Source organism: Pieris napi, chromosome 5 (assembly GCF_905475465.1).
Source record: "Pieris napi chromosome 5, ilPieNapi1.2, whole genome shotgun sequence".
NCBI lineage: Eukaryota > Metazoa > Arthropoda > Insecta > Lepidoptera > Pieridae > Pieris > Pieris napi.
The window spans coordinates 4,634,647-4,651,659 of NC_062238.1; the positions used below are offsets into that span (position 1 = coordinate 4,634,647).

The window sequence follows — 17,013 nt, forward strand, 5'->3', positions numbered from 1 at the left end:
CCAATGATTCCTCCAGCCAATAAATAAGCTACACCAAACGGTTGTTTTTAATGGATGTAATGGCAGTTGTTGAAAGGCTTCGGGATGCTCTTCACCCCAAATATGGCAATATTGCTTATTTACGTAGCCTTTAACCCAAAAATGGGCCTCATCGCTGAACAAAATTCGTATCTGCGGCGAGTTTCCCAAGAGCCCAACGACTGAAATTATGACGCTTTGGAAGACAGGCCGGCTTCAATTCTTGGACTAGCTAGCTAGCCTCGAAAGCGTTTAAAATACATGCAAGCATATAAATATATTTTGCATCTTATAGGTTATAACGTTTTTCTAAGTTAATACTTTCGCTGACGTGGTACCTACCTACTAATATAATTTTTATAATAAATGTTTAGAAATCTGGAATCTATGTAGAAGCTCTTGTCAACACATACATATCAAAGATATTTATAGGTTGAAGGTTAAGGATCTAAACTAAATAATACATTTGTTTAAATGTACACCTAAACTTAAGGTGAACATGTTTTTTGTAGGTATATTCAGTCCTCTATTTTCTTTGGAGTTTGATAGGAACATTTTATTGTATAAATGGTTTTATTTACAGCCACCAATGAAAGAATAACATGATGTATAATTAATAAGCTGTTTTATCATACACTTAAATCATTATATGGTAAAGCCGAGTCACAATAAAAGCTAGGTATCCACTTTTGCTTTTTACATGGGCACTATGCTTTAATTGTGTGCGTAACGTAAATTAGGTTGTAAACATATTTCTTACTAATTTAAATTGAATTAGCTTCGTGGTCACTCGGTCCTTAATAACTAGTTTTCCTAAGTTTTATCCCAAGCAATATGTGTTGGATTATCGGTTGAAGTATATAACGAAATTGCTTAGTCTGTACTTAATGCGTGCTTTTCATTATTTAGAGTGGCTCTTGGTACATAATCTGTGCTTTTGTACTTGTATGACTGTCATGTGTCAGAGCTTAAAAGACATGTTTTTTTTATTAAACTTAGTTTAATAACATTTTTGTTTAATAATCTTAATTGCTTTAATTCAATGAAACGAAATAGAAACGATGCCGTTAAAGCCGTTGTTACTTCCTACTTAGAACGCAGAAACTACCCAGTGAGTAATTATTTTATTTTAAATAATATATTTTAATGCTTTCCTTAAAGCTTTAAACATAACTAATCTATAAGTTCTTAATTTTTGTTTAAGGATATTGATGTATTTAATACCAACAACTCTATAAGCCAAAGTGCGGAGGAAATGGCGGTAGCCACTATTGTACAGTGTGAATCCAGTCGTGCCAATTCTGTTTTGTTTTCTTGTATTAATAATGACCCTGCCCAGTATGATATTCAATATACAAGGTAAGTTCTTGTTACTGATACTACTAATATTATAATTTAATAAGAACAAAATTAAATCCTTGAAACTCACTTTTCTTTTAGTTTAACATTTACAATCACTTATTTTACAGACTGTTTAATTTTATAAAAGAACTTAAAATAGAGCAAGTAAGAAGTGAACTACTGGGCTTATTAACACCACTTCTATGTCACTTGTACTTGGAAATGTTAAGAGGTGGTCATAGTGGACCTGCTCAAATGTTTTTGAAGAGACATTCCGCATCACTTCCTCAGAAAGATTTATCTTACCACCAGCCAATTGATGGTAATCTACCTTCAGCTCTCTATAGGCCCAACAGTTTAGAACAGCTATTTAATTCTATACAAAATGGTACTATTGATAATGAAACACCTGAGAAAGATTACATGAATCAACTGCTTGATGACATTGGGTCAGTTTATAATCTTCAAGAGATAGAATCAAGACCAACTATTGCAGCGTTTAGGTAAGCTTCTATAAAAATATTTACTGTACTTGCAGATATAGAAATCTGAGGCCCAGACCTAAAATGGTTGTAGCGTCATTGATTTTTTTAATGGGCCCTAAGTGATTGTGGTATGCGTAAACTCTGAAATTAATTAAGCTTCAGCGTACAGAATATAATGTTTAATATATATATAATGGTACCATAAGTTTTTTTATTAAATTAATATAATTTTATAAATTATTGTTAATTTTGGATTACCAAAGCCCCTGGTTGATACCCTTTTTTCCAGATGTTAACTTAACTACGTTTTTGTACTGCATGTTTCCAATGTTTGTAACATCAGCTCTATCAAAAGAACTATATATATATATCATACAAAGTATATTTACAGGGTACCAGCGCTTAGATTAATAGGACTTTAAGAGTTAATAATTGTTATATGTAATCAAACAGGGGATCAGTCTTTTGTGCCTGACATATGGCAATCATAGACGCAGTGGTTACAACTTTGTCTTTCACCATATACTTCATACATATATTGGCATGACTCTGAGGTTCAAAAAACTACGCTCACTAATCAAAAGCGCACGCTTATCACTCTTCAAACACAGAGTGTAATATACACACACATCCATTCACATATAATGTATATGCACGCATACATAATTTTGACAGGTTATGTGTAGAAAGTTGCATTTTTCTTAAAATATAAATTACTACTTAGAATATCTAGTCTCATTTATACCACAAATTTTTAAGTTATTGCAAAATTCTGATAAATAATGAGAAACATTCTGATTTTCAGGTCTTGTAAATTTGACATTTGTTTGTCCCAAGATTCCCTGAACATGCTTAAGGCGTATTTAGCAAAACATGGTCATGTTTTAATGATACAGGTGTTGCAGACTTGGTTTCACATAGATGTTAATGGAGAAAATTGTAAAAGTAATACTGTAAGTATATATCACTAAGATGGTTTTAACTTGTAAGATGTAGTCTTTATGTGAATAGATTTCGATTAAATCATTGCCTAACCCTTTGCATTATAATAACGGAACAATATATGGTGGTATTAATCAATTTAATCTGATGTCTAAAACGTGGAAACAAGCAGATATTAATGTGCCAGTGCCTTTACATTGTTTCACACGCATGTTTATGAAAAAGGGAGTTAATCTTTAACAAATTAATCAAATATGTTTGCTTTAACAATTTCATGGAAATATGCTAAAAATAATATTTTGAGAGAAATAAACAAATTTGTTGCATCGTAAGAAATAGTTATTAGTATTACCTGTACTTGATTTTAAAAAATTACTTTAATATTTATCAATTTACATCTACATCCATTGCATTTGATTTTATGATGTTTTATGATACATTACCTTCATTTAGATATTACACAAGTGAAGTCTGAAGTGTATACTTTTTATTGTAGCACATATTATATTAATATTCCAAGTGCATTTTTTTTAAGGAAGATGAAGAAGAAGAGGATTCAAAAGATAAAATCAAACTTGAACTCAATATAAGTGAAAATATAAGCGGTAAGGAAATATCATCTTTAAAATTTTACATTTTTTTTTATGGCTCTGGCACGATTTGTGCATTAGCCAGCGTCAAGTATAGGATTTTCGACCGTGTCCTCCCAAAGGGCGAGAACAAATTTAAATTAATTTAAAACTTGCCCTCGAATCGGTAATCGAACCCGGTACCCCTCACCTAGCTGCCACTTAATAAGACCGCTAGGCTATGAGGCCCCTAAAATTTTACTTTCTTTTGAATATCCGATATCATAGTGAATATTAAATGAATGTTGTTGTAAGAAAATAAAATACCTTATTAAATATTTTTAGGTGTGTTTTCTAAATGTAACGGACATGCTGAATATGCAGTAGATAAAGAACTAAGGGATCTTCAAGATGCAATAAAGGGAGTAAGGGAATCTCTGGCGCCATTGAAATTGTATAAAATAGCAGCCCCTGATACTGAGTAAGTGATTAATGTGATTTCATATTATATGTTTATTATTTGTAATATATACTCTCAGATCGAAGAATTTACCTTTTAATGATAGGGGAGTGTTCAAGTATAACGTAACGAATTTTGGGAGGGGGGGGGATGTCCTTTTGAACGTTACGATGCGGGGCGGGGTATAATTACGCGTTATTGTTAATATTTTTTTTCGACTTACACCACATAATAGTAACTAAAGAGTTACTAGGTGGTCGCGAAACGTTTTACTATACTTGGGTACAGTACTGTACTTGGGTACTGAAAGACGTTACGGCGAGTTACATGGGGGGGGGGTTAATAATCTCCAAAAATTGCGTTACGTAATACTTGAACGCTCCCTAGCTAAAACCAACACCATTTAATAGTAATTTTTATGTTTGACCATATTATTGTTTGATTTTGATTCAACAAAGATTATTTTTAATCCTAATTATTTTAATTTAATTATAATTAAATGCATCTGTTCATGCATACAAATCTGTTATTTTAATAAGCTTAAGTTAAGGGAAGTGGCACTATCACAATGATACTAAAAATAATGAATTGTTTTCAATGGAGATTGGTAAATTTTTATTTTTTCATTTACAGATTAATATGTGCAAAAACTGATCAATACTGTAATGTTTTATGCGGAGGATTTAGTAACTCGGAAATAAGATTGTGGGACCTCGGTCAGAATAATATTAATCGACGCATTAATAGAAATATATCAGAAATAGAGCTGGCGTGTAGCGTACCACCAGATCCAGAAATAAATGATAATACAAGGTAGTATTACGAAAATAATAAGCCAGAAAATTTATCATTTAAAAAAATACTGCGTGTTCACTCTGTTTGATTCTTGGAAAAAACTTCTAAGTTCTATTTAAATTTTTCGTTTTTCTCTTTAAATTGGTCAACTTTTAAAATGAACACATTTTCTCCTTCTTTCCTCGCGTATTTTTACCTCGTATGTCAAATACGTATTTGATTTTGATGTGTGTCATAGTTCTGGCTAAGTCTCCACTCTTACTCTTACCCTTTGAATGCCAAACTTAACAAGTTTGATTGATAAATTTGATATCTTTTACATATTTATGTAAATAATATAAATAAGTTGTATTTTGTTTTAGGCAAATAGGTACAGGCATTCCCTTACGAGGTCATTCGGGCCCTGTACAAGCAGTCAGCATTTTGTCAAGAGAGGAGTTAGTTCTTTCCGCCTCACATGACAGTACAATGAGGGCATGGCGAATATCGGACTATTCTTGTGCATCTGTTTATAGGTATATTGTCTTTGGTTGGTCGCGCTTATTAATGCGACATCGGTACCATTTTTAGGGCACTTATGTTTCCATTAAAAAAGACCCTGAAGCGTTAATTTCGCCAAAATGTAGTTTTGTAATTTAAAGAAGCGGCTCAGTCAAATTCTAAATAGATTAGGTGTAAATTTTATTTTTAAGTATTGATACAATTTGTTTAGTATGAGCAATCACAATCGAGTGAATCCCCCTAGATTTCTTGCATTTGAGTTTATCATTAAAATAACTTAATATGTTTTTTTTGTGTATGTTAATTTTTATTATATTTGTGTCATTGATGTTCAGCTTAAAAAATTAAAATAATGTAATTTTTTAGAAATAAAATTTAATCAATTATATTTCAGGGGTCATAATTATCCAATATGGTGTATGGATGTATCAAAAAATGGCCTATTTATAGTAACTGGGTCACACGACAGGACAGCTAAGTTGTGGTCACTTGATAGAACATTCCCTGTGAGAATATTTGTAGGACACATGTCTGACGTCACGGTAAGAAATTGTCTATTCTAATTGTAGATTTATAGTAAGTACAAGTATGTTTGTCTGAATTTAAATTTTAATTTATAGTGCGTAAAATTCCACCCCAACGAGGCGTACGTAGCGACGGGAAGTGCGGACCGATCCGTGCGTCTCTGGGCAGTATGCGACGCAAGACTAGTACGCGTACTTTGCTCTCACCGTGGGGCCGTAAGAGCGCTTGCCTTTTCGCCAAGTGGGACGCATCTCGCCTCTGCAGGTATGAAAAATAGCCTTTACTTAGGAGATATTACCCAAACATCGGAGCATTGTCTATTGGAAAAATGGCCGACAGGTTAAGACCTAGACAGGTTAAATATTGTTAAATATGGGCAAGAAAAGTCGATATAGTCTTTTTTTTTAGGAAAACCAGGAATTAACCCAAAACATCATTATTTGAACTTAAACACGCTACCTACCCTCTAGAGTCTAGAGCAATAAGAATTCAAATTCTACCCATTATAAGGATTTTTTTGTTACTGTGGCATTCAAAATCGCAGTATGTTTAACCTTCCTAGTTAACGTGCGTTGCCTCTAATTGGAATCATATATATCTAATCTATAACTATTAGTTTCCCTAATAACCTTTAAGAAATCCAGCAAAACATTTATCTGAATTTTTATTTTGTTTAGGCGATGACAAGAAAATAAAAGTATGGGATTTGGCCGCTTGCACATGTGTACATGAATACAGGGGCCATTATGGAAAAGTGACCTCCATAGATTGGTCTGCTGTAGGAAAGCCAACTTTAACAAACAGAGTTTCTTCAGACCTAAGTGAAATGACCACAGATAACTCTATCCTATGTTCGGCTGGAATGGATGGTATTGTGAAAGTTGTTTGGGATAGTCAATTGAAAAACAAGTAAGTTAAAAAAAACACATCATATCTTATTTTGATTTATTCCATGCATTTGGCTCGAACGTTCTATATCTGGTGAATTTGGTTAAAAGGGTTCCTATTATGAAAAGTCAGTTACCTCTAAGTTTTAAATGCAATATAAATTGTTAGTGTATAGTAATTAATTATACCTAATAAAAAATGGGATTTTTTAAAATGCTGTTCTCAAATATTCTCATTAATTTCAGCACAATATTTCTTTTGTTTCAGACAACTATCTAGTCCAGACAATTCAACATCAACTTATAATACTAAATGTAATTATTTAGTAGATATACAGGTACATCCTGATTGGATGGTTGCTATAGGTACTAAGAAATGAAATACACAAATATACATTTTTATATTAATTTGTTTTATTTATAGAAAGTAACAATAATTTCAATATGTTTACTTCTAAATCTTTAACGATTTTTATCTTAGAATGATTTATCCATTTACTTGGGTTTTAAAGTTCCCATAATAAATACAAGGACTTAAAGTGTTTCCTTAATACAGTGCTGCCATAAATGGTTTCAACAAAATTATATTATTTCCTGTAAACATTACCAGATGAAATGGAATATTTTTTTCCTATGTACTTGATTTTTTGAGTCATCCTGATGTATAAAGGTGTGTTTCATACATTTACACTTAAGCTTCTGAAAAACATTCTAACAAATAATTATATAGGGTAGTTGAAAGAAATAAAACCTTTTTTTACAAATTAGGGCATTTCCTAATCCACAATAATTATCCTAATTCAAAGTAATTCGAGTTGCAGCCTGTAATTTATAGGTATTTAAGGTGCTTTTTACAAATGTGAATTGTAACAAATATAATTCCATGATTAATTTTAAATAACAATATCACTTTTTTTTGAAAAAATTCATTAATGTAGCTTGTTTTCCCTTCTGAGGTGGGGAAACTTTTTTCTTCTTAGGTGAATTCTTCACTTCCTTGGGTTTTGTTTTTGGAGAAATTTGTAATTTCTCTTCTTTAATTTCTTTTTTTATTGACACCTCTTTGTCCACACTTTCAGAATCAGAACAGCTTTCATACACCTCTTCTCTTTTAGTAATTATGTAACCATCATCACTCATATATGTTTTATCTACAACCTTTCTCTTTTTTCTAGGATTCACAATTCCTGATGTTATTTTTAAATTATTTGCAACTGGAGTTGGTGGAATTTCTTCATCAGATTCATTAGCAATTTCCTTGTTTTCCTCAGCAACAAAAGGATCATTCTCTTCTTCACTATCACTGTCAGAAACCCGCAAAACCCTTTTGCGTTTTTTATCTACTTTTGAATGTTTTTTAATATTATTTAATATTTTATTATCATTCATCATATTTTCCTTTCTTGCTTCCTTTTTAACTTCGGTTTCTTCTTGATTATCAACATCCATTTTATCATTTAAAGCATTCTGTTCTGTTTTAGAAACATCTGCTGCTTTTTGGCTAGTAGCCTTTAAATCTACTGTAATCTTATTTTCTTTTTTGTTGCCAATTCCATTTTGTTTATTGAAAAATCCCGCAATTCCCTTGTGAGAACTAGGTTTGTTATTGGGTTTAAAATCCTTTTTAGGGGAAATAATTTCTTTCTTGATATCTATATCAGGTTCAGATTTAAGGGCTTTACCATTGATTTCGTGAACATTCTTCAAAGGTTTCAATTTATCTTCTTGTTTAGCCTTTTTTGGTTGTGGATCTACCCGATTTACAATCTTTTTCTGACTGCTACTTTTAAGAATACCAATTTCTACATCAGATCTCTTGATACTGGCCTGACTTTTAATAATGCCTGGACATAAGTTAAAATCATCATATTTAATTACGCTCACCAATGCTGCCGAATTTTCCTTTGACCGTCCTTTGGAAATACTATATACGTGAATGAAATAGACAACTTTAAACGTTTTCTTATGTTCTTCCAACTTATCTTCAGAGCAAACGGTTACCCTGACTTTATTTTCGTCAATTAAACCAGATATCAAAAAGTTTATGTTAAGTTCTAGTTTAGGATTCCCTTCACGAGTAGATTTAATAAAACTATGCATCAATAGTTTACTATTGTTAATGTGTATACAAAGATCTTTTGCCAATGTTAAATAAGTAACCAATTTTCCTTCATCTAAGATCATGTCCTTTAAAAGGTTCATATGTGTATCATCCATCTCCATTATGCAGAAAGCTGGTACTTCCTATGTGATGAAAACAATTTAAATAAATATTAATGGTTGCTATGAAATATGCTATGCATATAACCGCAATGTGTAAACCATCTCTTCAGTGTTCACTTTTAAAAAATAATTACATTAAAAATGTTTGACTGCATGAAATTTCAAATTTTACAAAATTTACATACTAACATTGACAGTTGACACAGATTAGAGCCATAAGTGGTGTTTTCCCGCTAGTATACAATTTGTAATATAGTCTAAATATGCACCCAAGACGAGACCTAAGTTATATAAATTTAATAAAAATCGTTAGTTATGTAACCTAACATTAGTCAAGTTAAATATATTTATTTAAGTTAATAATTAGAAGCGCAAACAAAATATTGGCAATCATCGCACACTTGAAGCCAAAATGAGCCCTTTAGTTTTTCACACACTCAGAAATTTTAATACATATTACATTCTCGTTTCCGATAATGTCCAATAGGACGACTCCACGTATATTGAAATTTGAAGATTCACTTAAATTTAAAACCCTTAGATAAGCCAAGTCAGTTTTTTTTAGCGTTGCAGCCTCTAATATTATGTTAGTCATAAGCTTAGATGTTAAATGATTAAAGCCCGTCGACACTCAGCTTCAAACAAAGAGTTTCTTTTAACATTTATTATATTATAAGTTTAAAATGCCTTGTTGTTTCTTATAATTTTTCAACTAAACCACCACCTTAAAAGGAGATATATATAGACAAGCCAAGATATTGCACAAAAAAGCATAATATTACATGCTAAATTGTTGAAATTATAATATATGATATACATATTTTTACAATTTAATCTAACAGCGAATAAAAATCAAAACATTATTTATTCTTATTGGTATAAAGGCAGAAATTGATTAATGCACAGCCGTATGTATACAACAATTCAAGTCCGACCAGACAAGACCGACTAAATTTCTATGAAAATTTGCCGACAAGAATTGTCATTTTCATACAAGTTTAGTTTTCGACTTTCCACATACACTACTGTACATCTTGACTAAGCCCCCAGTCACCATAACTATATAGCATCCGTTCACAAGCACGACGCATGGCCATTGGCCCCCTAGCCATATTGTAGAGAGAATGACAACCCAACGCATTGATGGCACTACAATATTATAGTAATGGAGACTTTGACTATCACTTATTCTTATTCTAAGAATAATAACTAAAGTATAGAAATCGTGTAGAAAAAAATCAATTGAATTATAAGAAAATACTAATGGAATGGTTGCATTTTTCAAAAGAAAATTTTAATTATATTTGTTTGATAGATATTTTGTATGGTTATAGAGAAGGAGGTAAATGGAAATCACAATTGAATTGATCGATTACAATATAATCGATATAATGCGATATATACTTTATAATATACAATAAAGATGTCGAACGCTGCCGAACGCGGAGGCCGATTGTGCCTCTTGTCGCTCGTTCCGCGCTCTCGCTTGCACTTCTTGTTATATATCTATAATTTAACACTCTAAATATTACTTTTCCATACAGCTTCTTTTATGCATGTGTTTAACATAAAACGTGTTTATATCATGGAATACATAAAAAATACAACATTAAACGTAAATGTATGTCTTGTTCTAGTATTAAAATTAAATTATATTGTAGTCTAAGACCTAAGTCAACAAATATATTTGACATGGATTCGACAATTGAATTCTGAATATATTATAATTGACAGATGACTCATGACAGTAATACTAGATCTAAGAGTAAGTTTGAAGTTAGATTCTAATTAAATCCTTGTTATTTTTTGGGAAAACTTAATAAGCTTTTCTTTTTGTATTGGTATTTCTTTTCGATATATAAGGTAAATACTTAAATATTTATGATACTTATCATAAGTATTTGACATTGTAATCTATACGTTGCCCTACCATTTGGATTGGTTTTGTCGTTAGTACTTGTACCTACTGAAATCTATTTTTGTTAATTACCTAATTTTTAGTTGTGTGATTCAGAAGGATTATATTGTAAATTTTCTTTTTAGCAGATAGATTAAAGAACATCAGCAATTACTTTTATTTGATATCTTTCTTATTTTTGATCAAAATGCCTGGGTAAGCAACATGTTATGTATGTGGGAGTGGTCCCACATTCATTTACTCATTTAACCACCATAACAATCAATAGTTTAACGTCAGATTAATTTATACATTATTCATATATGTATTTAATTCATTATAATGTACATCATCTATGTCAAGTTACACTAGTTCCTTATGAAATAAAGATCAGATGTTTCTACTCCATCAATGACCTTCACTTAGCAATTCATCATAATTCTGTCATAGCTTAAATTACACACTTCATGTTTAATACAGCTTTGTAAAAATTAATAAAATGCAAATATATATAAATATATGGTAATTATAAAAATAAGTTTGAAATGTTTCATTAATTTGTTGTTGTCTTAAATGAACTGGAATTTGGTTGATGAATCATATTTCATATTATTGGCATATTTTCCTGTATAATATATTTTGTGATGTGTATTAATCAAGTATGAATTTGTTTTTTAGAATAGGAAAAATGTCTCTTGATAACATGTTTTGCACAAGGTGTGGTGATGGGTTTGAGACTAATGAAAAAATCGTCAATTCCAATGGTGAACTCTGGCATACAAACTGTTTTGTGTAAGTATTTAAAAAAAAGGTTCAATGACAATATGTTTAAGAAGATTTTTAATTTACTTAATTTGAATTTACATAATGTTACATTTAGTTAAAAATAATTATAATTTAAATAAATTTTTAGTTGTGCTCAATGTTTTCGAGTTTTTCCTGACGGAGTATATTATGATTTTGAAGGCCGAAAGTACTGTGAACGAGACTTTCAAGTGTTATTCGCACCATGCTGTGGCAAATGTCGTAAGTTTTTTTATTTATCATTTTTGACTTTTTAAAATATGTTACAGTAAATGGTATCAGCTTCAATGAAAAAATTTATTAATTTTATGATAGGGGAACGTTCAAGTATTACGTCACGCAATTTTTGGAGATTATTGACCCCCCCCCATGTAAGGCGCCGTAACGTTTTTCTGTACCCAATAGTAAAACGTTTCGTGACCACCCAGTGACTCTTTATACCTATACCTAAAAGTTACAATTATGTGGTGTAAAGTATTGAAAAGTCGAAAATAATATTAATAACGCGTAATTCAATCCCCGCCCCGCATCGTATCGTTTTACAAAAGGACCCCCCCCCCCTCCCAAAATTCGTTACGTAATACTTGAACGCTCATAGATGTTATACCAATTTTGTGTATTATTATTATTACAAATTATCTCTTACAATAAATAATACTAAAATCATTACTAGAAACATAAAACAATATTACCAAACAAGTTATTTAAATAACATATTTCAGGTGAATTTGTTATTGGTCGTGTGATAAAGGCTATGAATGCTAACTGGCATCCAGCATGTTTCCGCTGTGAGGAGTGCAACATGGAATTGGCTGATGCTGGCTTTATCAAGAACGCTGGTCGTGCTCTTTGCCATGGTTGTAACACACGTATAAAAGCTGATGGATTACAAAATTATATGTGCCATAAATGCCAGTAAGTATTACATACTTGACAGTTTTAAAATGGTTTTAATAGAAACCAAGGTGGATAATAACAATGAACTTAAGGAAAATATGTGTAAAATAAAATGTTTGTCTTAATTTTAAATTATATTTATCATTAAAATTATTCTTTCTAGTGGTGTGATAGATGGTGAGCCTCTGCGTTACCGTGGCGAAGTGTATCATGGCTATCACTTCACTTGCGCTACTTGTGGAGTGGAGCTGGATCATACTGCGCGCGAGGTCAAGAACCGGCCTGGGTACGCCGCTAATGATGTGGTAAGTTGTATTGGGGCATTAGATAAGTGGGTCCAGAACCATTCAGGTCTAACTTCTGCAATTATGAATCCATAAATGCTAGATTTGGTTGTGTTCCATAAATCACTATGGCCACCTCATTTGTGGCTCAAAATCTAATAAAATATATCAGTAGGGCTATATTTTCTATAAGCGCTTAATTAATCGATAATATATGATTAACTTTTTGACCGCTGGTGAATTCAAAACGGCAGTGGAAGCACTAAGTTGGCATCAATATCGTTGTAATCGCTAGCAAAAGGTTTGCTTCGACCTTGTGTCACATGGTCTTCAGATTGTAGGAAAAGCAGAAAAATCCAATTATAAGACTAAAAGCAGTTGAGTTTTGAGTCTTAATGTATCTTCGGTATATATAAATAATTTTCCAAATTTAAGACGTCAGTGCACTTTTAAACGCTTGACCATCAGTCCACAGCCTGTAATTCTTAAATAAATTCCACAGAACAATCTATTTTGCCTACGTTGTCACGACAAAATGGGCATTCCGATTTGTGGCGCATGTCGTCGACCCATAGAAGAGAGGATTGTCACCGCTTTGGGCAAACATTGGCATGTTGAGGTAAGACAAGAAAAATTACATGTCCCCCTACATAAAATACATGTCAAAAATTAGAAAGCACTAAGAAAATCTTATGTTGCGTAAATATGTACTTAATAAACTAATTAATGAATTTTAAGTCTCAAAAATTTTATAAATCTAAATATTTGCGTACAGAAGTGTAATAAGTATAAAAAGGTTTCGTTTTCCCTTCTATATTATTGTTTTTATACCAATCACTATTGGCAGAATACTTAAAATTCTCGTAGTGGCGTATTTATTTAATTGCACACAACAATCCCCAAGAAAGAACCAGCCTAAACAACAAAATTTAAAAAATCGTTACTTTATTTTCTTTATTCATTGGAGACATAAAACCACCAAAAAACTACTTAGGGGTTTAACCTGAAAAGCCATACCACAGAAAATATGCAATTACATATTTAAAACTAATAAGTTTCTTTGATTCTATTTCTTTATATAGGAACTAATCTGTGTCTTTAATAGCTATCGAATGTGGTCACTCCAATAGAAAAAAGTAAACGTTTTCAACGATTAAAAAGTTTTAATTTATATTATTTCTCAATTTATTTATCTCACATGATATTTGTAGTGTTAGAAAGCCTTTATAATCCGAGATTGTGTACTATTATTGTCACATAAATTAGAATTTCTAAAGCCTTTATTTGATTTTGCCTTACTATTTGTTATGTTGTGTAGCACTTCGTGTGCGCGAAATGCGAAAAGCCATTCCACGGACATCGTCATTACGAAAAGAAAGGCCTGGCCTACTGCGAGCAGCATTACCACCAGCTGTTTGGCAACCTCTGCTACGTCTGCAACCAGGTCATCGCTGGAGACGGTTAGTAGCTTTTGATAAAATTTACTTTTAGTAATCAATTAACACAATGAAATATGAGTAAAATTGTAGAGATCCCGTATTTTTTACACGCTTTATATTAGCTTCACCTGTATGTATGTAACCGACTCCTTCTGACTCGATTTTGACCCACTTTAAACGGACAGATTTAATTAAAACTTTGTACACAAAAATCAGCGACAATATAATAATTTCATAGGTTTATCTCGAAAAAACAATAAATATTTTTTAAAGTCCACAATGCCCACAAGCAATACGATTAAATTGAGACAACACGTATTGCTGCTAGGACTAAAAAGTGGAAAATAAATATAGTTTAAAAAAACTTTAAAACACGCTTTTTCACAATAAAACCAGTATTTTTTGTTCATTACCATTTTCAGCCTAAATTAGAAATTATTTTTCACTTTTTAGTTTGATGTGCTTTAAGAGCGTGTTTTATAGTTTTTTTTAAACTATATTTATTGTCAAGAATATCCAAAAATTTCGTGACGTAATACTTGAACGCTCCCTTAGCCATGTTTACAGCGGTTACCCGTTACCTCTGAATAGACGACTCTAAGCTTACTGTATTATTCCTTTTTTCAGTATTCACTGCGCTAAACAAAGCATGGTGCGTACACCATTTCTCATGTTCCGTATGTGATACGGCCTTAAGCACGCGCAGTAAGTTCTACGAATATGACGAGCGTCCCGCCTGTCGTCGATGCTACGAACGATTTCCAGCCGAATTGCGGCGACGATTGCGACGCGCACACCATTACACACTGCGCAGGAACTAAGATTAAACACAGACAAATCACAAAAACCATGCAACAGGCTTGTCACGTGACCAATTTCATACAAATTCGATTGAAGATAGGCCTGTCGCAAAGTTTTTTTTGTCTAAGGCCCCGTAATACAAGACAAATTATCTCTCATCTGATGTATTTTTGAACTCGACATATATGCGCAAGTAATTTAAAAGGATTTTGTGACTTGTGCACTCTTACTTGAGAAATTAAAAACCATTAATAAAATTGGTTTGAAACATAGGTATTGTAATATCATAGTTTCGACCTTGAATCTTGTTAGATACTCGCTAACCTGACAAATCGGTTATCTAAATTTTGCCAAGGCTTTTACGTACTCTTTCTTACTTAATAAAATTTTAAAACACGGCAAAAATTCTTAATACTAATGTCTACCATGCCTTAAATTCTGCTATTTGTGTCGTGAAAATATAATGCAAAAGGGCCTTAATGACTGTTATGTTTTTAACTGTGCAAATTATTAATTGGTGCTATAGTATAGTGCAATTGAATTTTATAAACATATGATTATTCTGTTATTGGTGTCTCATGATGTACTTTTTGTATCTATACATATGTAAAACTTCTTTTACCTATATAAACACCAATTTATTTACATAAATTTACGTTTCAAGTGCTTTTCAGAAATCATGATCAGCGACAGATTGTCACATCAAGTTGACATAACTATTTGATTTTTGATGATGAATAGTTTTTTATTAATTTATTACATGACCATAGTGCTTTTATACAAGTCCTTTAGTCAGCTATTAGATTACTCTATAGTAATGTTGCCATAATTAGGAGAAATTGGCATTTTCAATATTCCGCTGAACTTTTACAAAAAGTGCTAATAGTGCTTTGATTTCCAGTATGAAGATATTCACATTTATATCCATTAAAGAAGTTTTTTTTAATGTTTATAAAACATTTTTATGTATAACACTGAGAATAATAAAATAAGGCTTCTATGTTTAATTTTAAATATACAAATTGACTAATAAATAATGTTTAAGACTGGGAAATCTCACCAGAGTATAATATAATAATTTATACTAAATAATTAATTGTGTAACTGTTCTTAGTTAAGTTTTATTATTTAATTCTCAATAAAAAAAATATTTTTTATCTGTAACAGTAAATAAATAAACTTATAAAAACGTTATAAAAATATGCAATTAATATTACAAATAAATGTGCCTATTTACATGCGTAAGAAATAATTAATAGTATAGTTTTATTTTGTATAAGATTTAATAAAGCTAACCTTTACTTTTGTTTTTATTTCTGCTTCATACTTCAGATATGAGACTTTGTATACAACATATCCTCCACAAGAAACTAAAAAATTCAGTCATCAGATTGTTTCTCTTAAACTTTTAAGATTATAATCCGATAAGTACGGGCCAATTGGCTTGATTATGGCTAAAGACATATTCTTACATTGGGTATTAGCTGGTCACTGCTTCTAACTATAGTTACATAGGTCTTCCCCGTGTTATAAACAAATCGAAACAGAATCTTAAAAAAAGATTGCCATGATATTTATGACAATGTTTTAAACAACTTCGGTTCAAAGATACTTTATTTCTCAAAGAATTACATTCACTTAGCGAGAAAATTTAGAGTAAGTTAGTTATGTACATCATGTTATGAAATTATTTGAAAATACACTATATAAAATAAAAATATTAGTTCTAACAATATGTACCATATTTGTTACAAAGGTGCAGGTAGGTCGCATCGATTTTACAAGACGCTCGTTCGCAGACATAAGTAAATGCTACAATAGCTTCTTGATGTTTTGTAAATGCATTAATAATTATTCCATTAATTCATATTAAACTTTTACGATTGTTACAGACACTGATATAGAATATGGTTGTTTATATTTTTGTTATTTTATAGGTATGTTGTTAATTATATGTTCTTTTAAAAGTTTTTTAAATTTGTAAAAAGGTTTTATTTCTTTTAATCTGGGTGGCAATGTATTAAATATTTGTGCGCCTTGATACATAATATTAAGTTTTCCGTAATTAGTCCTTGGTTGTATTAAACATAATGTATCAATATTTCGTAATGGATATTTTGTATCTGATTTTTGTGTAAAGGATAG

The 17,013-nt window shown here is 31.2% G+C and overlaps 3 protein-coding genes across 10 annotated transcripts; 2 read left to right on the top strand and 1 right to left on the bottom strand.

Annotated features, from left to right (window-relative positions):
• Positions 1 to 956: 956 nt before the first annotated feature.
• LOC125049755 (TAF5-like RNA polymerase II p300/CBP-associated factor-associated factor 65 kDa subunit 5L) lies at positions 957 to 6,925 on the top strand. The gene is made up of 12 exons (XM_047649194.1): positions 957 to 1,129; positions 1,223 to 1,377; positions 1,488 to 1,862; positions 2,650 to 2,797; positions 3,322 to 3,391; positions 3,701 to 3,836; positions 4,449 to 4,628; positions 4,973 to 5,125; positions 5,506 to 5,653; positions 5,732 to 5,900; positions 6,314 to 6,545; positions 6,792 to 6,925. Exons 1-12 carry the CDS (start codon positions 1,061 to 1,063, stop codon positions 6,901 to 6,903), a joined length of 1,947 nt encoding a protein of 648 aa, XP_047505150.1. The 5' UTR covers positions 957 to 1,060; the 3' UTR covers positions 6,904 to 6,925.
• LOC125049756 (DNA polymerase delta subunit 3) lies at positions 6,916 to 8,941 on the bottom strand. Its single transcript, XM_047649195.1, has one exon. It carries the CDS (start codon positions 8,744 to 8,746, stop codon positions 7,430 to 7,432), a length of 1,317 nt encoding a protein of 438 aa, XP_047505151.1. The 5' UTR covers positions 8,747 to 8,941; the 3' UTR covers positions 6,916 to 7,429.
• Positions 8,942 to 10,477: 1,536 nt separating this feature from the next.
• Positions 10,478 to 14,890, top strand: LOC125049757 (LIM and senescent cell antigen-like-containing domain protein 1). Of its 8 annotated transcripts, none has more exons than XM_047649198.1 (9): positions 10,543 to 10,695; positions 10,790 to 10,859; positions 11,322 to 11,435; positions 11,557 to 11,669; positions 12,170 to 12,362; positions 12,508 to 12,649; positions 13,131 to 13,247; positions 13,947 to 14,088; positions 14,695 to 14,890. In XM_047649198.1, the coding sequence occupies exons 2-9, from the start codon at positions 10,852 to 10,854 to the stop codon at positions 14,886 to 14,888; spliced, it is 1,023 nt and encodes a 340-aa protein (XP_047505154.1). In that variant the 5' UTR covers positions 10,543 to 10,695; positions 10,790 to 10,851; the 3' UTR covers positions 14,889 to 14,890. The 8 variants fall into 8 exon arrangements, with proteins under 8 accessions (XP_047505157.1, XP_047505159.1, XP_047505153.1 ...); XM_047649199.1 differs by having other exon boundaries at positions 10,554 to 10,695; positions 10,793 to 10,859; XM_047649200.1 differs by having other exon boundaries at positions 10,589 to 10,609.
• Positions 14,891 to 17,013: the final 2,123 nt, after the last annotated feature.

Bases quoted from the DNA above. Each gene is read 5' to 3' on its own strand.
- LOC125049755 (XM_047649194.1), top strand. From the start codon at position 1,061: ATGAAACGAAATAGAAACGATGCCGTTAAAGCCGTTGTTACTTCCTAC. The intron at 1,863-2,649 runs GTAAGCTTCTAT...TCTGATTTTCAG, and splicing joins CCAACTATTGCAGCGTTTAG to GTCTTGTAAATTTGACATTT. The intron at 4,629-4,972 runs GTAGTATTACGA...ATTTTGTTTTAG, and splicing joins GAAATAAATGATAATACAAG to GCAAATAGGTACAGGCATTC.
- LOC125049756 (XM_047649195.1), bottom strand. From the start codon at position 8,746: ATGGAGATGGATGATACACATATGAACCTTTTAAAGGACATGATCTTA.
- LOC125049757 (XM_047649197.1), top strand. From the start codon at position 11,305: ATGAATTTGTTTTTTAGAATAGGAAAAATGTCTCTTGATAACATGTTT. The intron at 12,363-12,507 runs GTAAGTATTACA...TATTCTTTCTAG, and splicing joins TATATGTGCCATAAATGCCA to TGGTGTGATAGATGGTGAGC. The intron at 13,248-13,946 runs GTAAGACAAGAA...TATGTTGTGTAG, and splicing joins GCAAACATTGGCATGTTGAG to CACTTCGTGTGCGCGAAATG.